Source organism: Harpia harpyja, chromosome 8 (genome assembly GCF_026419915.1).
Source record: "Harpia harpyja isolate bHarHar1 chromosome 8, bHarHar1 primary haplotype, whole genome shotgun sequence".
Classification (NCBI taxonomy): Eukaryota; Metazoa; Chordata; class Aves; order Accipitriformes; family Accipitridae; genus Harpia; species Harpia harpyja.
In genome coordinates, this window is record NC_068947.1 from 36,193,846 (window position 1) to 36,219,733 (window position 25,888).

Here is a 25,888-nt window from a genome sequence, read left to right on the forward strand (position 1 = left end):
GATGGGTCTCCCGCGTGGGGCCCTCTCCGTCCTCCCTCTGCGCCGGGAGCCGGGCTGGGGATGCGGGTCAGGCCTTGCAATTATAATGTATCAAGGAATGGGGCCAGAAGGGAAGTAATAGTTCAAACAGGGAATTTCCTGATGCCTATCAGTGTGAGATCCAATCCTTCATGTCACAGTCATGTCCCTGCTTGAACTTGATGGTGTCTGTATCTTTTTTTACTTTTAAAAATACACCTAACCCTTGCCGCTCAAAACTCTGTATTTGGAATAACATACAGGAAGAGAAAGAATCAAGTGGGGCTAGCTGGGAGTTTAACAAAGCACAGAGCCCCTGCTGATTGAAAATCAGGAACCTTTATTCATTACAACTCATTTCACTAGGAAAACAAATCTATGTTTGGTTGTGCCGAGTCACCGGATTAGTCCCACAGTCTCTTTGATTGTTTGGCTTTCTGTCTTGCTGTCAGTCATCTTGGTTTGAAATTTGTCTCTTTGTCTACAGCATTGCAAAGAGAAAGAGACATTCAGCTTTCACGGGGAAATGAACTGAGGGAGCAGATTATCATATCTGACCTGAGGCCTCTCTTTTTACAGCTTCTGGTCTTGCTGCCAATTAATGCAGAGCTGAGATCAGGACTTCCCTGTTCTTCCTTTCTGTATCTGCTACTTAGAAACTGATCTTTCCTAAAGCGGTGAGATTCCTGAGTTTGGAGGGATTTGTGGTTGTTTTGTTCTGTATTGGTAGGTTGTGGGGCAAGATTAGTTGTTGGTTGCTTTTTAAAGACAGAAGTTAACAGGAAATCCTTTAAAAAGTAAATTATACAAAGCCAAATTCTGCTCTTGTTTACACCTTGGCAACTCCACTCACTTCAACACAAGGTTAAAAAACAAGGCAGAGTTTGGTCATAGCTCTTTAAAATTTCTTCTTTGCATGTGTTTATAAATAGGCTTGAAACATGCCTCTGCTTAGCTGTAAATTACTGATTCCTGAGCCTGGGGAGAAACACACAGGGAAGAAGATAATTCCTACTGGAAAAACTCAGATCCACCCCCTAGTCCCAGGACTTCTCCTTCAGGGAAGACAAAAAGTGTAAAAAGAAAATAGGAAATTTATTCCGTGTTGTTCCTCCTTAGATAGCTGCTGATGTGCATGTGTGGGGAGAAGGGTCCATGGTACTCCACAGGTACAAAGACAACTTCTCAGTTGTGAGAGGCTGGTAGTTTCATTAAACAGAATATAGATGGAGGTGGCCAGAGAGGAGAGGCAGCGCACGAGGAGGAAGGGCTGGTCAGTACGTTGGCAGGTTTCCGCTCAGTTCCATATTTTATTCTTCCCCATATTAAAGTGTGAATGTGACTATTTTATGTTCAGTTTGTAGAGGGAGCTGAAGTCAAGCCTTTCAAGTAAAGTGGAAAGGTGGAGCATATTGAATTAAGGCAGTTTGTTGGCCAAGAGTATATTTAGAAATAGCACAGGGTTCCAGAAAGTGCTACAGGGCACATTCATGACAAATAGGCTTAGCTGGCAGCTGGCCATCCATTTTCTTTTCTCTCCAAAGGTTTTCATGAACAGGAGCTCTGAAGCTGGGAGTAATCCGACATCATTCTGATTTCTGAATTTCTTTCAAATTTATTTTTGGTGAGTTCAGATGATGGTGTTCACTGGCAATAGATGAATTCCTTTATGGGGTTGTCTATGACTTTTCTTTGAACTAGCATATATGTATTGAGAAACTTACCTGACCATTTTTGTCCCAGTAATTCTTCATATACTTAGGTAGAAGGATTTGGAAAAAAAAGCTTTGCCCATGCTATTTCTGGTTCTCAATTCTACCCAGTAAATAGAGAAACCAGTGCATAAAAGTTCAATTAAATTACTTTAAAGTTGCTGACCTTCTTAAAATCCAGGAATACCAGATTTGGTAACAGACTGGGTTTAATTCATGTCTCACGTTGGCTTGCCTTATCCTTACAATGAGGTACTCGGCCCATGAGCTTGCAGGCTTCCTCACTTCGGCCTTTGCCTGCAGCCTGCTTCTAATCCAGCATTTTTTGGTATGCTCATTTGTAACTGCGTTTCCTTATCCTAATCATCCTTCAATCCAGCTCTCCCCTGAGCTTCAGGGAAACACCATAGGAGCCAACTTTTCTGTTTAATGTTTCACCACAAATTTGTTGCTGTGTTGACTTAAAAATTTTTCAGTAGGCTACTCCATGACTTTTCCAAGCAATACAGACTTTCCTCCTTGGAAACCAATAAACGGCTTGTTTTGCTTTTACTGTGTCAGGCTGGATCTAGCAAGGCGAAGGCCAACAGTCTCTGGGTTTTTTTAAAAATGTTCTGTCAGTAGCTCTGTAATCACCATTTCTATTCAGTTCTGCTTCATCCCAGATCAGCAAGCTTTAAAATACCCAGGTTTTTGTTGACAGAACATTAAAATGCCATCCTCTGCACTTTCAGATGGATTTAAAGGCACACTTGACACTGAAATTAAAGGGAGCTGGAAAGACCTAAGCCCCTTATATTTCCATGATTTTCTCTGTTGACAAGCATACTCTTTTCTTTTTAATTTTATTTTATTTGTAATGTTCTTTCCAAACCAGTTACACAACACATAGTTCTGGCCTCAAGCAGCTTTTCTAGCTACCAAACATCAGCTGACTGTGTTTGTGCATCGGCCTCTGCTGCAATGCCCACTTAGTTGGTGTTGTCTGCCGGGACAGCCTAAGCAAATTCTACCAGAGCACCCCAGAGAGGCAAAAAGTGCCCCACACCCATTGTTCCACATGCAGTGGCTGCACTGAGTTTTCAGCTTCCCATGGGATAGATAGTTCAGGCTGGAAGGGACCAGCTGGTCCAGCCTTCAGCTCAATGCAGAGCCAACATCAAAGTCAGACCAGGGTGCTCAACGCTTTTCCCAGTCAGGCTTCATCCTCCAAGGATGGAGATCCTACCACGTCTCTGGGCACCTGTTTTAGTGCTGAACCACTCTCCAGTTGAACAATTTTTTTCCTAGTCAGAATTTTTTAGTGAAAATTTTCCTTGCTGTTCTTTGTGATCATTGCTTCTGATCCTTTGCTGTGCACCTCTGTCAAGAGTCTGGCTCCATCTTCCCTGTAACTCCCCATTAAGTACCTGAAGACAGCAGTTAGACTTCCCCACCCCCTTAGCCACCTCCTCTCTAGGTTGAACAAATCTTCAATGTCTCTTTGTACGTCAAGCTGCTGAGAGAAAAACTTGAATTGTTGACAGAGACACAAGTCTTGCCGGTTCTACTGAAATAGGTGCATGCCAAGCTAGTTGCAAGGAAAGGACTGTGTGCCAGGCTACATCTTGGCAAGTCAATACACATTTATTTGCCATGGTTACTACTCAACTGTATAAGCACATTTGGTGTTGGCAAAAACCCTTTCCCGAGCCATGTTAAAAGGCGTAGCACACACAGAGCCTAAGAAATGGTAGCATCATTCTGTTGGGGAAAAAAAATTATTCCAATACTTAGACAAGTCCCCTGATTTTGGTATGTTTATCCAACCCTGGCCCTTGGGGAAATCTGGCACCGCATACCATTTTATCACAACTGCCTCAGGCTTATAGGAAGGCTTTAGTCTAGCTCTCATAGCTGTTCCTGTCTTTACTAAACAAAACTATGCCTAGGCTAGGATTACTTTCAGTTGTCAGCCTGAAAAGCCATTTTCTATACAAAACAGCAAACTGCCACTTTTTTTCAGCATTGTGTGACATGGCCACTCTTTAAATGTAAAACTGCTCAGTCAGTGAGTTACTGAGTGGCAGGAGAGACTGGGCTTTACTCCCTCAGTAAGTAGATTTCATGCTTACACAGACCTAGAGAGCAGAGATCTCCCCAAATGTCTCCATTCCTACAGGAGGAGGAATCTGTACTTCATTGTGTTTCAGCACTCAGGGATCGTTGGTATCTATCACACTTACAGGAAAGAATCAGTATAACATGATAATTTGTGGGTTTGCATTCACGAAGAGGGGCTTTTTTTCTGCGTGCTATAAGCAATTGTAAACTCTTTCATGGAGACTCTGGAAAATTTACTTGGAGTTTGCACTGAGTGGTTTAAAACAGAAGCCCAGCAATATTGTGCATTATACAACCCTCTCCTACATGCCTTGCAAAGCCCTTAAAATTGTTAGAGCTCCCCAGCCTGCACCCCCCTCCAGAAACTGTCTTATTTAAGCATAAATGCTGCCCCAGAATGGATGCTGGGGATGGAGAAGAGGGGTCCATGTAACCACACTGTCACTGCTACTTCATACGGCCAGGCCAAGGCTAAGGTGGGAGAGAGGGGTGGGGGATCAATGGAGTCTTTTTTACTCATGGCAAATCCACATCTGCGTTGATGTTGTCAGTGCAATGCAGTGTTCACATTTTCAAACTAATGCCCGCCCAGTCGAGGAGTTACATATTAACCAAGTTAGCCATTCTGCCAGGGAAGAACAAGGATACCATGCATTTCAGCAGTGCTTTTCATCAGATCATTCCTACTTACTTTACAAACAGAATTAAAGAAGCCTCACAACATCCCTGTGAGGTAGGTGGAAATTCTTACACCCATTTTACAGGTGGAGAAAACAGGCGCTGAGAGGTAAAGTGATTATCACAGCAAGTCAGAAGCAGAGCTGGAAATAAATCTAAGATTATTATCCTAGGTCCACTGCTCTAGACACTAGAGAACACCAACTCCCACATGCTATTGTAAGCTAAGACACTACCTTTCTCTTCTACTTTTACCTCCTTTGGTGATTTTGACACTTGCATCTTAATGCTCCTTGCAGAGAGCCAGTTATTTATTTGCACAGAGAGCCAAGGGGGTACACACACCTTTAAATGATCCAGGCATGGCTCTAATTGTTCAGTGACTTCCCCCTTCCCAAGAAAATAATTTTCCCTGTTCTTTATATCTATGTTTTGCTTACTTATTTTTCGAGTAGAATCATACACTGAATCCACAGCTCTGAGGCTGTTATGCAACTTCACCAGCAATTTCTTGAATAAATGATTAAATTTGTCTCATTGAGAAGGAATAAAACACATTTATATGATATCACATCCAGAAATAGCAATAATCCTTTGCTCATCTGTAGGGCCTTCCATCCAAGGACCTCCCGTTCTATTACTAACACAATATATCGAGCCTCACATCATCTTTGTGAGGTAGAAAATTATTCCCAATTGTACAAGAAGGAAGAATGAGTTGCTGACAGTCCCACAGTGATTTCATTGCAGAGATGAGGCTGAATGCCAGAAGGCCAGACTGTTAGTTCCCTGCTCAGTTTGCCGAGAAGGGCTGTCTTGATGCCGTGGCTCATACTTGGTGGCTACAGATTTGCTAGCAGTCTGGCAGGGTACTTGAAAACCAGCTTGAAAAAAAAAATCAACAAGCAGGTGACTGGATACTGGAGGAAAATGCTGGTTTGTTTCATTGTGCTGTCATGACCCAGAGGAAGAAACGGCCTTTCCTGTGGCAGCTGTAAAAGAACTACAGGGTGTCCATTGAGTTCACTGCATATAGTGCATTTTACTGAAGCACTCCAGTGAAAAAGAATGACATACTCAACATCTGATGATTAAAGACTGGACCGCCCAACAGCCATAGTGTGGACCATATACCTGTGATGAATAAATACTCGTCTGAATTAGTCCAGAGATCTAATGAAGGTACGCATGTCAGAGGTCAGGAACAGGGATGGTTATTAAAATACTTTGTATGTAAAAGGACTTGTCAAGTAATTAGAAGTAAACAAGTGTGGGGGTGATTCATCTAGTCTGTTGGTATCTGGAAGGATCAGACGCTCTGAAGATGGAAGATACCTCATACTGAACCGTTACAGATATATATATTTTTTTTACCTACAGGCAAGTGTGTTTCCTACCCCTTTAGACAAGTGGGCTGGTTTATGCTTAGAACCATTAAAACTCTCTTCTATCTTTCTGTGAAGAAAATAAAAAGTAATAGATCCCATCTCGTATAAGTGTAGTGATTTCGCTGTTCATCTGAGTTTTTGCCCTTGCTTGAATTCTAGTAGAATACTGGGCACAGTGGACCCTTTTCCTGCTGAAAAACATTCTCTTTCCTCAGTTGACTTTCATTTGTGTTAACTGTTCTCCTGTTTCCGCGTCAAGAGAGTGGATAAATGGTAGCCTCCAGATTCTCTCTCTGCACGTGCCTTCGCATGTGTTGCTTTGTCATATTCCTTCCCAAAACTGAGGAGGTACCTTCCAGTCTTCCTTCACAAGGGAGGACAACCTAACAGCCTTTGTCCAGGGAGCAAAGATTTTGACCTCAGGCAGCAAAACTTGGGAAAATACGCAGGCCCAAGAGGAGCAAAAGGATTAATAGTAAAAAAAAAAAAATACGTGGCACCACTGTGATGCTGAAGAATCCCAATGCACCCTACAAACTTTCTACATATGTACAGCTTACTTCACTTAGCAGTGAAGTCTAGCCACCTTTGCACTCGTACAGGGCAGCTGCATAACAAGGCAGGGGAACTCCACCAAACAGGTTAGATCAGCAAGTGACAGAACTGACTGTACTGGTGGCTGCATGGGCTGGGATGCAGCAGGACTGGAGGTATGAGCCCAAGCCTACCCAGAGCGCTCTCAGACACCCATTTGACTTCAATGGGCTTGGAGTCAGCCCTACTACAATGGGAGACCACAGAGGGTCTTTTCTAGCTAATGGCGGGATGAGTTTTATGCATTATGCCAAAGACCTTTTTTTTCCTGACCTGGATTAGAGCCTGCCCTGGGAACAATGGGATGGGCTGCAGCCCAGCAGAAAGAATTTGCTGAGCTGGCAGGGTCTGAGGTTTGCAGAGCAGAGCAGATGAGAGTGCATACCTGCACTTTTCTGGCATGAGGCTCAGTTTTGGGGGGACACAGCTGTTATCCTGAAGTTTTTTGAATGCATTGCTGCACTGTCTCAGCCGAAAGATGCTGCTGTAGTCCTAAAATTAGAAATCCACGGGGATTTAAACATTTGCAAGCACATGCTTTTCTGCCTTTTGTAACAAAAAAAGATTTTGCTGAGGCTCTGGGAGTTCTCTACAGACCTGTTGGCACAAAAGGTCTAAATCATGTTTTGGAAGGCCTTGTTTTACTCGAGACTTTGGCATTTAATAGAGACGTAAACCACTGGATGGCTCCCGTCTGTCAAATTAAAAACAAAGGATGTCAAAAGACTATTATCATATCAGACTTTTCAAACTTGAACAACCAGTTTTGTGTTTAGAGGTTTAAATAGGCACGTAGTTACCTAGACCCCAGGTTTAGGTACACAGGTGCCTTCAGGACTCTGTACCTGAGATTTGCTGAGTGCCTGTAAGTTTGGGAGCTCCAGGAACTGAGCACATGTCAGGATCATGCCATGAAGGCTTGTGTTTGGTTTCATGCTCTGGCGGCTGTAGCTGTTTCCTCCTTTCACAGAAGCCTTCCCACGCTTGCTTTGCTAAATCGAGTTGCAGATCTTTAAATCACAAGACTACAAGTAAAAAATATCACTTGAATTTATTCTTTCCAGTGCTCTGAAATAGACTCGGGGCTGGACGACCCTCTTGGGAACAAATAATCCATCTGTGGGCATCTGCTAAATCCTAGTAGAGAGCTACTGTTAACCTTGCCCACTGTCAATGTCACTTGAAGAGCAGAAATATTTTTGACATAAAGGAAAATATTTTTACCTAACTCAGATTTGCATTCACAGAGAAAATGGGGACATTTTGACCCTTATTTTCTGAATAGAGAGGGGAAATAGTGCTTACTATTTTAGTCTGTTGATGCTAAGCACAGAATTCACTTTGTGAATTAAATAACTGCAATTCCGTGCCAACAGCGAAGGGGAGATCTGCTCAGCATGCCATAGGTGGAAACAGAAAAAGAAATACTAGATACAGTTGTTGATCAGTCATCCCCCTTGCTGGCTGCAGAGACAGATCGTCCCCATGTTCCTAGAGAAATGTGGAACACAAAGCTTCCAGTAAATACGTTCACAGTGGTGACATCTGGGTTTCACTGCCACGTTAGGTTTTAAAAGACATCAGTTATGTGTACAATGTAGCTATTACTGTAAGGAGTTAGCTGGCATGTGGAAACAGGGAAAATGTTCCTTTTTAAATGGACATACAGGGCAAATAAGGCACAGTTACCATGATAGTACCTTTCCAGTTGAGAATCTCAAGAGGAAATAATATTCAAATGGCCATTTTAGCACTTTGCTTAAAAATATCTTTTGATTTCTTTCTCTCTCTCTCCTTTTCTCTTCAACCTTTTCCTTTTCATGTGCTCCCCATATCCTGCACCTTCATACAGTCAAATCATCTGACCTGGCCCGGCTGCTGGCTTTACTTAGCCTGCTGAGGGGTCTCATATCAGTGGTGAGTTCAGCAGGTGCTGAAGGCCCTTCCACTTCATCGCTCACCACCTCCTCCACTGCTTTCTTCACCCCTGGCTCTCCCTGAGGTCCCAGCTGCTCCTCTTCTTGTTCCTCCTCTGCTCTTACCTTCTCCTCTTCCAGTTCCTTCGCTTGTGCATATGATGGTAACCTCTCATCAAATGCCCTAGAGAGATCTTCCAATGGTCCCACCCCAATCTTCTCCTCAAACTCATTGAAGGCTGATGGAAGGGGACTGGGCTCAACCCCTACTTCTGCGAGAGGGAAATAGTGGGGCACTGGCTTCTCTTCTTCCAGCAACTTGTAGCCTTTGGTCTTTGGGATGGAGGGGACTGTGATGGCATGGAGGGGCTTCTCTGGGACCTCCCCCAGCTGTTCCTCCACTGGTCTTCTCAGAGCCCTCCGGATCCTTTTGAGGATCAAGTGACTGATCTCCACCAGGTTGAGGAAGAGGGACACGGAAGCCACCACCAGCATGAACATAATAAAGATGGTCTTCTCCGTGGGCCTGGAGACAAAACAGTCCACAAGATTGGGACAGGGCCACCGCCCACAGCGGTAAAGGGGGAGAATTCGGAAGCCATAAAGGAAGTACTGACCTACTATGAATCCCACCTCAAAGAGGGTTTTGAAAATGATGTGGAAGATATAGGTTCTCAGGAGGGTGCCCTCCAGGCGAAACTTCTTGGTCCCATCAGGGTTGTTGCCTTTGTTTTGATTTGGAGCCAGGGGCAGCTTCTCTTCATCCACCTCAACTTGCTGACGCCTCTCAGCTTCCTCCCTCTCTCTCCTCTTCTCCTCCATGCGGACATGGTGCACGGCATGCCCAAAGTACATGAGTGAAGGTGTGGATACAAAAATGATCTGCAGGACCCAGAGCCGGATGTGGGAGATGGGGAAGGCCTCATCATAGCAGACATTCTCACAACCAGGTTGCTGAGTGTTGCACACAAAGTCTGATTGTTCATCTCCCCACACTAGCTCGGCAGCTGTTCCCAGGATCAGGATGCGGAAAATGAAGAGCACTGTGAGCCAAACTCTCCCGATGACAGTGGATTGCTCGTTCACCTGCTCTAAAATGTTCCCCAAGAAACTCCAGTCACCCATTTCTTACTGTCTAAGGAAAGAAAAAAGAAAGAGAATGACCACAAATTATGCTAAATTTAAAAGATTTCAGGTTTTCCCACTGATGTCTTTTGTTGCTTTCAACCAGTAAGTATTTCCCTAATATGCTTTGAGAACAGAAAAAAGGTTGCTTGCCTGCTTATTTGCCTGATCACAATGATTTATTAGCAAGAGAAGGGCTGGGAAGCCAGAGCAAACTGCTTGCTAAATTCTTTCTTCCCTGGCTCTAAATGGGCAATTACTTTGCAGCCGGGGAGGGGGGGTTTATTTAACTCCTTGTCCGGGTAAGAGTCTTCTGTGGTGCCTCGTAGGCTCAGTTGCATGAGCCTGCTTAAATTTCGTACACGTACAAACACTCGCCAGCAGTACAGTAGAACAGATTTATCAGCATGCAGCTGCAGTGGTTAGAAAAGAGTGAAGCTTTCAAGCACCCAAGCTCTTCTTCACACATGGGTCAAACAGATCTTGAATTGGTGCCCATCTTGCACCTATACAAACCTGAATTCTCTCTAAGGTTGCATATATTAATTCTACATTAGAAATCACTCTGTTAGGTAAGAATAGCAATTACAACACCATTATTATTTTAGTAATACTGTATAAGCTTAATAACTACCATATATACTAGTTTTGCTATATAGTATGCATGATATACAGTATAATGATTTGGTGTTCTTTGGGCTATTCTTTGTATCCTCTCCTGAAGTCAGTTGCCACACTGACTTTGGAACCAACCTGGAGAAAAACACAAAGGTCTATAACTGGGACCTAAAATACTATTTTCTCTCTCTAAAATGTCAGTGCTATCTCAGGCTAACACAGAACTGGAAGCCAGCTGCAGGTATCCTACAGGAAAGCTAAGTAGTCCATTTTCAAGTAATGTAAGTCAAACTTTACATCTGTCATTATTTTTGCATGATAAGAAATTATTCCTAGGCCAGGACTTCATCCTGCGTGTCCTCAACTTCCTACTATATAATTTTAGGCAAGGGAAAATCTATGAATGAGGGAAATAAAGAGCAAACTTGTTTGGGATGGGCTGATTTAACACGCCACAGCAGTCTGAAGTCTTTGAGGAATGCAGAATATTACAGTGATCCAGAAAGACCAACTTGTGGACCATGACAAGTGAAGCAGGGAATAGCTGGTCACAGGGATCTAGAAGATCATCTCTTAGATACTACCTCCATCTATAGTTTCCTAAATGCAGACATACATAGACAAGTGCTGGGAAAAAGAATGTACAATCAACTGCATGGAAAACTGAGTATCTAAACTTCCCTCCTCCTTCAGATACCACTGGGATATATTTGTAATGCCATATATTACAACACACCATTGCGTACCAGGCAGTTTCAACTACTGTGTGTACATATTCACACATAGAAAACCACACAAAATATTGAGATTTCTATGGCTCTGGGGAATTTCACAAATTTTCAACAAAAAAAAAATCCTTCTGATGTCATTTTTCTAAACCAAGATGGACTCATTTTCCTTGCCTTCAAACCTTGTAAAATTTTAACCCCAGACACCCATGTTAGAAAACGAAGAACAGAACACAGTCCTTCAGCTTGCACAAACACCTTGCATGCATAAGCGGCAAACATATAATTTAATTGCTACTTTCTCAGTCATTAAAGTTGTGTAAAAGAGTGTGTTAATGTCAGCACTTACATTAACAAATCTAGCAGAAGATTATGCTGTTTACATACATTATCTAAACTGATTTAAACATTCTCTTTCTGCAAATTCACAGAGCAAAGTACACCCAACAGTTACCAGTCATGTGCAACTCTGTAAAAAACACGACTACACACAATATAAACTTCATTGTCCCCCAGGCACTGCGGTTAACTCCATCCCTTCCTTTCTTTGTGAGTTACGCTGATATCCACAGCTACCATTTGAACATTTCCACTGCAGCACGCAAGAGCGGCATTCAAGATGTGATAAACCTTATCATACGGAAAACTCACTGTACAAGAGAAGGAAAAATGTTTCCTGTCTAACTCCATCAAATGTCTCGCTTCAGCTTGCTACATTTGGCTAAACTCTTCCTGAGATCACTTCCGAGCTAGTCACGTTTTTCAAACCTCTGCCATGACCATCCTATTTTCTCCAAGTGAAGTGGTTCGAGGTTGCTCAATCAGTTCAACTGCAAGGAACAGTTTTGGGTGGACTGAAGTGGTACAACCAGTTCAAATGTCTAGGATTCCACCTGTAAGCAGTCACCCCTCAAGTCTCAAGAAAGGTGCTAGCGATGAATTTAGGCAGTCACCTTTTCCCTTAAATTGCCTGTCATAAAGAAAGAGCAGGAGACTGCCTAAGCCCACTCAGAGTCAACAGACTCGTGTTCTTAACTCACTTGTTGCAAACCCCCACCCCGCACTTCCAGACGTTGCAACCTGAGCACGCTACCAGTGAAAAAGACTGTATAGGTTAAGGACGTTGAGCAAGCAACTTGCCGCTGTGAAAGGCTCCACCGAAGAAATGTGTCCCCCTCCTGTCTTGGCACTCTGCAGGGAAGAGTGAACTTTTGTCTCTCTTCTTCCCTACCCTAAAAGTCCCAATCTTGTCGCACGACTGAGCAGATATGACTGAATTGGCTCTGATGGTGGGTTTTAGTTGCCCTGCAATATTTAAGCTCTGAGCCAGACGGCTTTATGAAGTGAGTGACAGTTAGTGACATGGGGAACAATAGGGAGAAAAAAATAGAGAAAGAGAGGCAGAGACACAGAGAGGAGAATCCACTGAACATGAAAAGCAGAGGGGGGAGAGGAACAGGCAGTGAAAAACCTAATACATGCATAAATGGGAGTTTGCACAGTTAAGCAGGGACTAAAGCATCTCTGCAATTCTGGTATGGTTCAGCACAGCTCTGTGTGTGTCCCCACTTGCTAGTCTTTAGGTGTTGTCGTGTGACAGGTGACAAGGGAGTGCCAACATCTCTGATAGTGGCAGAACTAATTGAATTAATTTGTTACCCTATACCCAGCTCTGACAGCCAAGTCGCAGTGCTGATTTCCAGCACAGGCGTCACTGAGGTACGGGGTCTGTATTTGGCATCGTCAGATACTTTGGACTGCTCTTTAACATCTTTTACCTGGAAAAAGAAGCAGTATGGGAAAATGAGATCATCAGTCAATATTAATCAAGGCTGAGAAATACCAATTTTACAACCTCGCCTTTCAGTTTCTTAGTTCTGCTTAGTTTTTCTTCCAAATGCATCTTGCACATGCACATGCATCAAAAATGTCTAAACCAAACTGTTTTGTTAAGGAGCATAGCCAAATTCCAGCAGCTCAGCAAACAGGAATGTTACCCCAGGCGCACTCACCTACCCCCAGCCATCTGCAAAAATGCTGGAGAGCCCACAGAAGAGAAAAATCACAGGCTCAATAATGCATCCACAAGTACAACTAACTGCCCTGTGAGTTTTGATTATAAGCCAAAGGATATAACTTTATTCTGAGATGTTATTTTTGTAGTCTTTCGTATGAATTGCTCAGAATGTGCTCTTGGTGCTCAGCTCTGAAGAAAAAGAGGATTACTGGAAGCAAGATCTGCTAAGCAATGATACAGACACCAGGCTCATAAAGTGATGAAGCAGCAAGTAGCTCTCCTCTCTCTTTATGCATACTCAACACTGAATTTAATTCCCCAGAATGGCATTGGGAGACGCTCTGTCTCTAGAAATGCTGTCGTTTGAATGAGATGATATAATAAGAGGGCCACAAAATTTTGTATCTTCAAAAGATGCCCCTCTTCGGTGTTTCTGGGCATTTGTGCCCATGTAAGTTCAGAGCCTCATTTCAGCAGTTGTCTTCCTAAACAGCTTTTAAGCTGAGTTGCATAGCCCCAAAGGACAAAGCACAACTGGAGAGAGAGATGATATTTTTCAAACTGGATTTCAGAAGAGCTAAAGGATAAGTGAGAGTTGGAAAAGAATCATATTTTTCAAGAGCGATCAGTTTGGAGACACAAAAGAAAAACATTTTCTATGCATGCAGTTGGAATGAAGGTCATATTCTGAACACCTTAATAAATCGCTCTCTTAATAGAAAAGTAGTAGAGGTCTATACATGACATTTTTCAGCCTGTGCTACATAGTCTTCCTGGAGAGAGGACACACAGAGGAGAGGACACAAGTTCCAAGAACGTGAAGTGAGTAAGACAAGGCACAATTTGATCAACAAGAGGAATAAGGACAGTAGGGAAGAGTAAGGAATACTTTTGTTGCTTTGTTTTGCTATATGCTACTGAGATAAACTAGGATTAATACATGAGTGACTGGTCATCACTGCCATCCTCATCCTTTCTCTGGGAAACAGTAAGAGAGGGAGAACTAAATGATACCACCAGCAGCTAACACCTTTAAAGAGTGCGTGCAAGCTGGTGCATCACAGAAGCCAGATAGTTCAGATGTTAAACTGCCCATCCCTTTTCAGACTGAAACTGTCTTTTTGGAAAACTCAGCTCTGGCTGAATGTGCATATCCTTTTCTGGGCCTTACCTCTCTAATATAATGAGCCAAAACCCAAATCTGGTATGTAACTACATGGCTGTAGTCCATCTCTAAATTACATCCAGCTACTGTCAGAGACATTTCCCATTAACCTTCTATCTGCCATTTGCAAACACTATCCAAATATCAAACACTGTCTGGCAAGTTGCAGAACAGCTTGCAAGATGCAGCTGATGCAGAAATTATATTCAAGTCACTGATCATTTGGTATAAGTTACCTTCGTCTGAATGATCAGGGTAACTTTCTTTGCTATCACTAGGGTGCAGAGCCTTTAACATGGGGCACACTGACTTTGCTGGACATTTTGGGCTTGGGGAAAACCACACAGTCCCTTCAACTGGATGCCTTTTAAAAAGGCACCATTGAGCTCTGGGACAGATTCTCCAGCTCACTAGGGCCTCCTCCCCCTGAAGAAAATGGCTGCAGAAAATGGCCTAAATGAAGATGAAGATGGCCAGTGAGGAATTCCTCTTGTACTGGGCTACCCAGGGAAGTGGTTGTTTGAGATGGGGATGAAGAGGAGAGGGCAGAGCACGAGAAGAGCAAGAAAGGGACTTGATTCTCTCAGGTATCAGAGTAATGCTGGAAGTCAGGGCTGCCTTTGTAATATGAAAGCAATGGCTGTGAAAGAAAGGAGTAGAGACCATAAAACCAAAGCTCTAGAAGACTGGACTTCACACGCAGCATGCTTCATTCGCCGAGTCTGCAAAAGAACTGCAACACTGACAGTGCCAGACTGGTAATGGTGAACACTTCCAACCTGTGTACCTGGCCTAGCATTTATGCTCTCATTAGGCAACCTGTAGAAGTGCTGAGTACTTCCATCTCCAAAAACCAGCGCTAGAAATAGTAGCAGCTAATGAGAGTAACACTGTTACTCAGAATGACTTTTTCTTGCCTTCAGGACTTTTCTTGCCTTCAAAGAAACATAGACATTTCCTGCACTTTTAAAATGTTATTTTCTTTGGAAAAAAGTTTGCTTCATTGCTGACTTCTCATCCTCTAGCTGCTTTGAGGCTGGTGACTGAGCTCCTGTCTCTGGCACCACTGAAACTGTGAAGTCTCCACTGCAACTCAGCCTTTTGCTCAAAGACTACAAGGTCACTTGGGGAATGTGGGATTTTTCATTCCAGATGGATTTCCAACACAGACATGATGTCAGGACAAGGCAGGGCCATGCTATTGAACAGCTCTGTTCATGCATGATAGCAGATTGTGCAATTATATAGTGCACAACCCTGGATAACGATACCTCTCCCGCAAACAAAGTTATCTTCTCCTGATCTGCTTAGCTAGAAAGTGGCACATGCTTCCTGTTCTTCTGCTGAACACACAAACCTTTTGCTCATGGCTGAAGCTGAACACTAAATATATTCAACCTGCCTACAAGAAGGTGGGAGCTTTACCCAACACTCTTGTTTGCTAGACGCTACCCAACTTAGCAGACACCTGCTTTCTAATAACACGTGTCTGTCCATCCTAGATCCAAAGCTATCTATTGGTCTGACCACTAGGACCAGTGTCCCAGATTTCATCTTCTCTCTGCCACCTACTGGTCTCAGAAATCACTTAAATGTAGCTAGCCCTGGGCAAACCTTTAGGCAGAACTTGCTATGTCCCTATAAGACCGGTAAATGTCACTGTCCACATTTTAAGGGCAGAGCTCTGAGATTTTTCCAGGACTCTCTTCAGAGCCCTCCAGGCACTGGGGGATATAAATTGTTGGGGAATGTATTTTGCTGGGAAACTGCAAACAAACCATAAAGAAAAGAGAGGAAGGAACATATAAAGCATCAAGAAGGAGGGAAATTGGAGAAGTATGTAAGTAACAGGAAGGTTTGGGCAAGAACACAGGAGAAAAGGTGAAGGCAGGGCTGGATTGTGCTGAGCCTCAAGTGGAGGATAAATACTTATGGGAAACATGTTTTTAATTTAAGGGATAGAACAAAACTAGACAATGAATAAAGATAAGCAGGGCAAAAGTGGAATGTCTTTCAATATCTATTTAACTTAAACGCAGTTCTTCTCTGACAATTACTGTTAGAAGAGGATCTGGGGAATTACAGGCCAGTCAGCCTAACTGTGATACCTAGAAAGATACTGGAACCAATTATGAAACAATCAATTTATAAGTAGCTGAAAGACAATAAGGTGATAAGAAACAAACAGCAGGAAATTTTGAAGAACAAATCCTGTCAAACGAGGCTAATTTCCCTCTTTGACTAACGGGCCTGGTAGATGAGGAGGAAATGGTAGTTGTAAAATACCTTGACTTTACTGAGCATTTAGAAAATGTCTAGATTGCAGGCTCCCGGAGCAGCAAACAAAGTCACCATGCAGAGGCTACACAGGTTGAAGTACCATAATCAAGGGTAATTATCAGGGCTTCACTTTTCCAGCTGGGAGGATCATATCCCTGAAGTTCTGCCTCCAGGGCTGCTCAGTATTTCCTTGTGTGTTTTGGTCAACAGACTAGAGGAGAAAACCAAAAGGATGACAGCTGGGGTAGGGGGGCAGCAGTCCTTCCTGAAGGCAGGGGGGCTGGGGTGATCAGAATTTGAGAGGAATGTGAGACACTGGAAAGCAGGGCTGCCCTCTGCAGAGGTGACTGTACCAAGATACAATTCGGGAAAGGTGACTGCACAGACACCAAATACGCTGATCCAAACTAGATCGTAACCATTTCAGCAGCAGTGCAACAAAGAAAGAGCTGGGGCGGGACTGACTATGAGTCTGTTAAGTGAGATTCCCACAGAAAAAGACAAATCTCATTCTGAGATGCTTTAAGGGGAGTTTTGTGTATAAGGCAAAGAAAGCAATTATTATGTGCATTTACTCGATACTGCTGAGCTCTCAGCAGGAACAGTGTGTCCGGTTCCAGGCACTACATTTTACAGGAGATGTAGACAATTTGGAGAGAGTCCAAAAAAGAACAACAAAATGATAAGACATGCAAAAAACCATGACTTATAAGGAATGGATAAAATAACTGAGTTTGTTTTCTCTAGGAAAAGAACAACAGGAGGGGAGGCATGATAACAGTCTTCCAGCGCATAAACATTTGTTATAATGGGTGGAAAGACTAAGCAGTTGTCCTCTACATTCACCAGAAGTTAAAGAAGAAATAATCAGCTTAATTTGCAATAAAAATGATATAGCTAAACATTAGAAAAACACTTTGCAATGGTAAGAATAGCAAAGCACTACACCACACTGCTTGGGGAGGCTCACAGGAGGTTTTTATGAAGAGGTAAACAAACATCTGTTAAGGATGATCTTACCTCATAAGCAGAAAAACAATCTGGGGGGAGAGGGAGGCTTTCTGATGTCTTTGGCTGTACAGTTTTATGTAGGGCCACAGACCTAGAGAAATCTCAGAGAAATATTTTCAGTTTGGTTTTGTTTTTTTTTAAAAGTATCTTGCTACCAATGCTGAAAACTCAGCCTGGACATCCCAGGTTGTCTACACCACCCAGTGCAATGCTGAGCCGGGGAGATACCAGCTCAGGTTTGGGAGCAGGTTGGCTGTGTCAGCAAAGCATTCCACTTGAATTAATTATCTCCTCTGGAGTGGGGCTAATTAGCTGGGGCAGCGTGAAGAACAGTGGTGCTATGCTGCTTCCCATGCCGGTGCTAGGTGACCCCAGGCTACCAGAGGTATCTCCACACCGCCCTGCAAGGAGGGCTGTCCTCGGGGAAGCTTCGGGAGGGTCACTGCTTTGTTCTTTAACTTCACCGATGACTCTGAACGTGGTGCGGATTTAGAGGTGTTTGCTCACCGTAACCGCATTTCAACCAATTTGTTCTCTTACTGTAGTAACTGTAAGATTAAATGCCATAGCTTATTTAGAGTGTTTCATCTGGACTTTGAGGCTAAACATGAAAAAGGGTGCGAGCGATCCATGGCACTTCCAGTAAGAACCTCTGTTCTCGCTCAGTTCAGCGCTGACCTTTTCCAGAGGTGCTGATTTTATCTGAGGGCGGGAGGAATAAAAACCACCCACCTTGTCCCAGTACAATTGGCGGAGTACATCAGCAAAGCAGAAACAAGGAGCAGCCTCTGCAAGCGGTCCCTCGGGCTCCTGCAGCCTAAACCACTAGTGGGCGGTGTTCTCTCATTCATGCACTGTACAGCACCGGGGAGACCGAGGGATGCTATGAAAGAGAAAAGAGAAGGCACAGTGTGTCTGGTATTACCTTTCTCTTCCCTCATCCTTCCTTTCTTAAACTTCTCTACCAAAACCAAGGCAAAGCAAACACAGGAAAGTTGCAGTGATGCAGTAATACCTATCGTGAATACGATTTTTTTATAGTGCTTTTACAATGGTTAAATAGATGGAGTTAAACTGACGTGAAGATCACTTTTATGTCACTGATTTTACTTATAGAATCAGTGTAAACTTTGTTGACAAAGCACTCTTTTTGCTAATATAATCTGTATTTTCAGTTGATTCTGCATCCCTTTTCCAGCAAATATTTCTCACATATACCAGCTGACCTGCATGATTCTCCTTTTAATAACAGCATGGTTAATAATAAAAACTGCACTAAACTTACAAAGAATGTGTAAAGCAAAGGAGATGAACTCTCACATGTCAAAGGTAGGTGCTATGGTACCGCAGCAGCAGCACAAACAGGGCTAGGAAAAGAATACTGGTTTAGACACATGATTTCATGGTTCAGCATGATTTCACTTAAAATTTAACCAGGCTATTTCTAGAAATGCAGACCTTTACAACAGTGCCCTGGTTAGAAATTCTAAGTTCTCATGCCAGTGCAGATGCTATTTCTGAAAAAGTGCACTGGGAAAGGGCCCAGAGCTTGTAGGCAAGGTGTAGCACATGCATTATGGAGCTATCATATACAAAATGCCTTTCCTAGGTCCCCATATAGCCTCCTCTTACCTGGCCCTTTCTCTGCCCCCTGCCTAGAACCTACTGCCTGGTCAGATGTGGAGGTGGAGCACATCAGCTGAAGGACATCTCTGAGAAGATCTAAGACTATATGCATGCTGCATACTTAGGTGGTCCATAGACACAAATTTCTTTCTGCATATGGTCTAGATCATGGCCCTTCCACCACTATTGAGATCCTCCTCAGAGAAATGGATTAACTGCTATCAGGAGTTGTGAGGTATCAGACCAGTTAGGGAACATGTTGCTTACAGCCAGTCTGGACTATGTAAAGTGGATCCAGGGAAAGCAGTGACAAGCACCTGGTAATACTTCTGGTAATAATTAATTGCTCCAGGCCTGCCAGTAACAGAGGGGCTAATAATATCTCCCAGCCTCTTGAGGGGATCTCCATATGTTTGTTTTATCAAGACTTTTTATGCAATCTCTTAACATCCTTAGGCACAAGGAGCTGGAAAGAGCAAAGCTTCTGAAAGACCTGAACAAGTGGGTATGTCTGGAAATGTCCTGTGTTACCTCACTGTGCATCAGGATTGTTGCCTTCCAGTTTCTGATGCGGGCTCATTCCCCCATCCTTTCTCCTTTCTTCTGGGCTCTTCTAACACCACCAAGGCCTGCCTTGCTGAGTGGTAGGCTCAGGGCTCTCAGGAGCATTGTCACCACCCACTCTCCACCTTTATCTCCCTGCCTTCATTTCCACACCGCGGAATGGTGCGGTGAAGGTGCGCTGTGCACACGAGGTGTGGAGGCGGCCTGGGAGAGCTCATAAGCAGGACAGGGGAGCAATGGGCATGGCAAAACAGGCCATTATCTGTTCTTCCAGTCCCGAGAGATGAGCATACCTGCCGTGCACTTTGGCTGACCTCAGCTTCCCATTTCCCACAGCAGAGCATGTTCCCAGCCTCTCTGGGGAGGACATCCGTGGGGACGGTTCCTGTTTCCCTGCCCTTTCAGTCATTTGCCTTCCTGAGCCTGATATGATTGTTTCTTTGGGCACAGTGTAAAAGATGCCAGCAAGGAACGGAAGCCTCTCATGCCTCAGCGATTTATTAAGAAGAAAAGGAGGTTATTGAACTTGGAAGCTGTTGAGCCAGTCGTTCTCTTTTCCTGATCAAGGAGATAACCCGTCCATAGATAAATCGTCCATCCAAAGATCTTCAGCATTCCCTAAGACAACCTGGCCTCAAACTAATAAACAGCCGGGTGGAAGGAGGCAGGGATTATCTATGTACAGACCTGCCAGAAAACATAGGTGGTAGGGCTGAAGGGCTTCCAGTTTGGAGAGACCTGTTGGGGTTTTTTCTTCATTATTTCCAGCAAACTTCAATCCCTTGAAGTCCTGTTACTGCTCAGTTAATATGATATTCTTAACAGCAATATGGTTTAAAGCATTATCAGGATCCTTGTAAGAGAAGCATTAAGACTCTTTGGGGGTCCCCTGTCCTGTGTCCTGGCAAAACTTTCAGCAGCTACTTCTGTGGCAAGTCCCACCTTGGCATAGCAACTGTCGATTACTCTTCCACATGTCCTGCGCTACGAGGCCCCATTCTTTTCTGACTGATAAACACCATCATAATGAATGCAGCTATTACTACAGATAGTTCCTCCGCAAAATACTGGCATGTATTTTAATGACCTGTGTCTCTCCAGTCCGTGAAGCTCTGAAGTGAGGACATGAACTCTAATATTTCTGTTGGCCACCCTGCTTGGGCCCAGGGTGCAGCAGGTTTGGCGGGTTTCTAATCCCTCTGCTGCATATCAGCTCCACTGACCAGTGCTGGGTGTATTCAGCTGCAGCCCTTGCTCTTCCTTTCAGAATCATGCCCTCCTTTACAGAAGCACGATACAGAAGTTAAGTCCATTCTAATACATCCTCTTTAGCTGTATACAGTCGTGGCATCCCTTTCCATTTTATATTCATCAAGGCTTTACCTACCCAGGAGACTACAGCTATAACACATTGGAAAAGATGCTGGGATGGTTTGTACAACTGAATGTTAAAATCAATGGCTGTAGCCCTAAGAAAGACTGAGTGGGCAGAAGTGGGGTAAAAAGAAAAGGTTTTACCTGCTCGCTTGTTTGTGATTTTGAATCGTAATTTCCTAGTTAACAATATTCAATATTTGTGACTCAATGTTCTAGTAAATGGATTGATGATTTAGTTCTGCAACAGATAACCAAGCAACACTGGAATATGGGACCACTGGTTATTCAAGCACTAACCAAAGAAAAAACAAACATAAGTTATTGTTTAGTTTAACACATGCTGATATTGCCGACTCAAAAACAGCCTTGGGGATTTTTAAATGTTCTAAACAGCTTCCTCATTTTGCAAATCTTAAATCCAAAATGAACAAAACCTGTATTTCACCTTATCCAGATGGGTAAAGTGATGGTAGAAATGAGAGGCTGATAGCTGGTTTACTGATCCCCAGTTAACTGCACTGTTATATGAAAGCAGACCAGGGTCCAGAGTGGTAATGCAAAGCTTTGAAAGACATGATGCTTTAAAAAGTCTTGTTTCCCAGCCCTGAGTATAATTCTGGGCTAAATCAACACAAAGAAAGGATTTACATAAGAAAATATAAATAATCATTGAGAACTGCTTAAAAATTTTTTACTAGGCACCAAAAATACACAAGTCCCCAGTAAAGAAAGTGTAATTGAAAAAACACCACCAGATTTAAAATGGAAATGCGGGTGGCGTTAAGTAAGTAAAACACATATAATAGTAAGAGAGGAGAAGCTGAATATAAATTAGAAGATAGGACTTATAAAAAAGTGATGATGGAAATGAAAGAGAAAAAAAGACTGACAAAGCTATTTTTTAAAAAAGTAAATTAAGAACAAAATGAGTCCTAATCATGGTATTGATCTGTTATCAGATGGAAATGTTAGATTATTCAATAATAATGCAGACGAGAAAAATGAAATCAATAAATACTTCTACCCTACTGCTGGGAAAAAAGAAAGTAGATTATGAAGACATTGTTGATGACATGTCTATTATCGTCATATCCCAGAGGAATTAAATACCACCTACTAAAATCAGGCATTTTAAATCAGCAGGACTGGATACCTTGCACTGAAACTTACTTTTTTTTTTTCATAAGCTGCATAGGATGTCTCTGCACTATTTATGTTGATTTTCTGTACTTCTTGGTGCAATGGGTAAGTCCTAGAGAAGAAGAAAACCCATATTCTGGCATTTTGTAAAGACTATGTAGAAGGGCATATCCCATAACTGTAATTACTCACAGGTAACTACAGCCTGTGGTAGGATCTCAGTCCTGAACTAAATAATGAAGTGGCTAACACAGAACAAAGGGAATAAAAGGAGGGAAATATAACTAGGGGCAATCAACATTGTTTTATAGAAAATTCACCCCACTGAACTGTGTTAATACTTTTCTCTGAGGAAATTGCACATACCATTGTTAAATATAACAAAGCTGGTACGACATACTTAAGATCCTGGAAGGCAGTTTCTCTTCTATCACATGGCAATTTGAGTAAAGAACTTGCTTGACATAAAAATAAGATAGCAGTCGTTAAACAGACTATAAATGACCTATCAGACTGGTCCCAAAATACAATTGAGAACTAGAAGTGATTGTTTTGTTTATAGCGTGTTTGTACCAAGATCCTGAAGGGTGTTTGGCCTCACGATATTTTTAGTCGATAACCTGGAAGTAAACAGCAAACGTTTTGCAAATGTCAGTAAGTCCAGGAGAGGGACAAATCATGAAAAAGGGGACTGCTGATCTAGAGCACCCCTGATGGCACAGTGAGCTGAGCAAACACGGAAAGGGTTTGCTTTAGCACAAGGAAGGTCACGTCTTGCACATCCGCAAGGAGATCAGCTGTAGCTCTGCTATGGGGAACTTCGTCCCGGGAAGCAGTGACTCCACGGAATACTCTTGAGCTCAGGGTAGCTGAACTGCATACAAGCTCGCAGTGCAACTTTGTGCTTGATAGGGCTAATGTGATCCTTGGATGTACACATAGAGGCAAGGCGTGTACATATATCACCTCAGTCCTGCCTGGTTTGTTATCCAGTTTTCGTGACAGTCCTCTGCTGTCAAAATCTCCCCATTATGTGTTCTCCATGACCCCTAATTCAGCAAATTAGAAAAAGAGTACTTATTTTCTGGTTCAAAAGTCAGTTTGCTTTAATGACTACCTGCCGGCCTGAATGAAGAAGGTAACCCCCAGGACTGTCTTCTCACCCTGTATTGATCATATGAGATCTTAGATCTATACACGGGCTGCTAGTATGTAATTTTAAGGGCTTAAATCTGCTCATCTCTAGTCCAGCTCCCAAAAATAATTTATGATCTGTAGCCCAGAAAGCAGTGTCACGAGTGTCTGTGTACAGCATCATCCTGAGGATTCTTGCTCATACATTTCAAAAGCTAGTCCCATCTATAAGCAATGTCTCATCTCTCAGTCCTGGAAAGATAGCGCCTACCTTTGCTATCCATATAAGGGAAGCAGTTTGAAGGACACAGGCAAGACCATGTGAGAAGCAAATGTGAAGCAAGAAGACTAGAATTACTGCAAAGCAGAATGAGAATAGCAAAGAACACTCAGCAGAAAACAAAGCAATAAAGACACAGCCAATCCACATGTGCCAAAGGACAGCTCACAGACAACTTGAACATAGAGCCTGCCTCCTTCAAGCTTAATACAGATGATGCCCCACAAAGCACCTAAGTGCATTTGTATCAAAGGGTATCACGCATCAGCACTTGAGCTGCCTATAGCAGACTCATATCTGTCCAGCATGAAGGTGCCAGCAACAGCCTGTTTGTTACTGTACTGTTTCAAGCCTATTTATTGGAGTACAAATGCCAATCCTGGCAAGCTGTCAGCAAACCTACAAAGACTTATGAACAACCAGGCACCAATCATGTACCCAGAACAGGCCCCCAAAAATACAGAGACTCCTGCAAATTCTCTTGGATGCTATTTGCTGTATACATTGTCATGCCTGTCGAAAGCCATATGACTGTCCTACGAGTAGATTTTAATTTAGCTGGAAATTGACATTTGCATTAACAGGTCTCCCTGATGCCAAAGACTTTAGTCACTCATGAATCTCAGGTGTCAAAGGTTGGAACCACTTCATTTCCTGCAAACTAGTCCAGTGCTGTTACACTCTTTGAATGTGTTGCCTATCCTGCCAAAGCATGGAAAACCTGGAACTGTCCTAGAAAACATCTGTCCTGGGAAAAGCAAAGGCTGCCAAGGAATTAAGGAAAGGGTATTGATTTCTTCTTTTCAAGAAAGGATGCCTGGGCTTGCCTGGGCAAAAAGGCAAGCAAGGGGCAATAAAAGTCTTATTCATGGAACAACAGAACAAAATAAATAATGTAGGCTTTCTGCTAGTGCAGGCAAGAGGGCAGGCTCAGGCTGGGACTTCTAGCAGCAGCATTTAATCTAGCTTGTGTCCCTTAGAGAAAAGATAAACCTTCCGTAGACTGCCATGGAGGGAGATCTGTGAAAATGCCAAGTGCTTCTGATGATCCAGGCCCGACTCTCCCTTTTAGGCAAGATATTTAACAGTGACAAAAGTAAAGGTGACTGTACACAGACCACACATCCCTGACCCATGGAAACCACTGCCACAGACTGGTTCTGAGCCCCGAAGGACTACGTTTATCCAAGGACTGCATTTATCCAAGAGTACTCATGGTTTCAGCAGCAATGTATCTGTTACAGAAAGGGGAATGGGCTTCTTGGGAAGGATTTCTATCCGAGCAGTAAAGTCTTCATGCAGCCGGGACTTTTTGAGTCATTAACTCAGCTGTTTTGCACAGCAATAAACCCTAGATAAGGAAACAGCCAAGAGCAGCACAGATTGCCAGAGAGGTGGGGGGTAGAGGAGAGGTCCTGATTCAGTTCCTGACAAAACCCTTCACTTTTACTCCCAACAACTACATACCCACCTCAGCAGCACAGGTCATCCATGAGCAGAGGCAGTCCCGGTACCATTGGAAACAAACCCAGGGAATAGGGTCATGGCATGTTTCTGGCAAAAGCCATCAAAGCCAAAAGCTATAAGAACTGGAGAATGTCTCCTGGGGCCTGACTGTGCAAGCACAGCCGTCCTGGCCATGTGCTGGCTTGCAGTGATAACATTGTGTGCTGAGGTTGGCACACAATCCAGGTGAAGTCACAAGAGGAAAAGCTTCCCACCCGGCGCAGCCTCAGTGGTCACATCCACAGCTCCTCGCCCACTTACCGCCCCTTGCCACGCTCCACCCAGCTAGCCCTCCTGCACCGCAGGGGACACACTGCCCTGCCTGGCTTTCTTCCACTGTGTTGGGATAGGGCTGGCTCATAAGGGGCCATTGTGTTTCCCAGAAAGTACTGTTACAGCAAGTATCTACTCACACCAGCTGTGCGCAAAGGCTCAGAGCCCCTGCTGGCGCCTATTAATATTGCCCCAACCTCCATCTGCGTCAGTGCTCATCTTTCTAGTGCTGTTCTCAGAAGTTTCTAATGGTACATTGCACCACTGACTCTTCCACATGCACACTCTTGGCCTCTGCCAAAGTTTAAGTCTGTGGGGAATAAGTTAAGAAATGAAGCAAAACCCTGGCATCATGGGAATATAGTTTTTCCACAAAACAATTTAAATGCCCATTGAGGAAGGAGAGGGAAAGAACTCATTCTTGTTTGCGTCAGAAATATAGGAGAATAACTGTTCAAGGTTTAAACTTTGAAATGTATTCAAAGCCATAGATGATGGTATGCAAAGGAACGCCTTGGCTTGGCTCGAGGAGAATTAAAGCAACACTGATAAATGATGATTAATACCTCTTATCACTGAGCACCTCAGTGGACACTAATGAAGCCTCATTTGCTTTAGGATATCACTGCAGCATA

The 25,888-nt window shown here is 43.3% G+C and overlaps 1 protein-coding gene across 3 annotated transcripts in view; it reads right to left on the reverse strand.

The window, feature by feature from the left end:
* Positions 1-404: 404 nt before the first annotated feature.
* GJA8 (gap junction protein alpha 8) overlaps positions 405-25,888 on the reverse strand; it is a 32,983-nt gene continuing 7,499 nt past the window's right edge. The window contains exons 2-3 of one of the 3 annotated variants that reach the window (XM_052793900.1): positions 8,536-9,544; positions 405-7,187 (exon numbers count right to left, since the gene is read on the reverse strand). In XM_052793900.1, the coding sequence (XP_052649860.1) occupies positions 7,113-7,187; positions 8,536-9,534 (1,074 nt within the window). In that variant the 5' untranslated portion in view covers positions 9,535-9,544 and the 3' untranslated portion in view covers positions 405-7,112. Of the gene's footprint in view, positions 9,545-12,539; positions 12,658-25,888 lie in introns of those variants that run through there. The other 2 variants (XM_052793899.1, XM_052793898.1) reach the window with 2 other exon arrangements.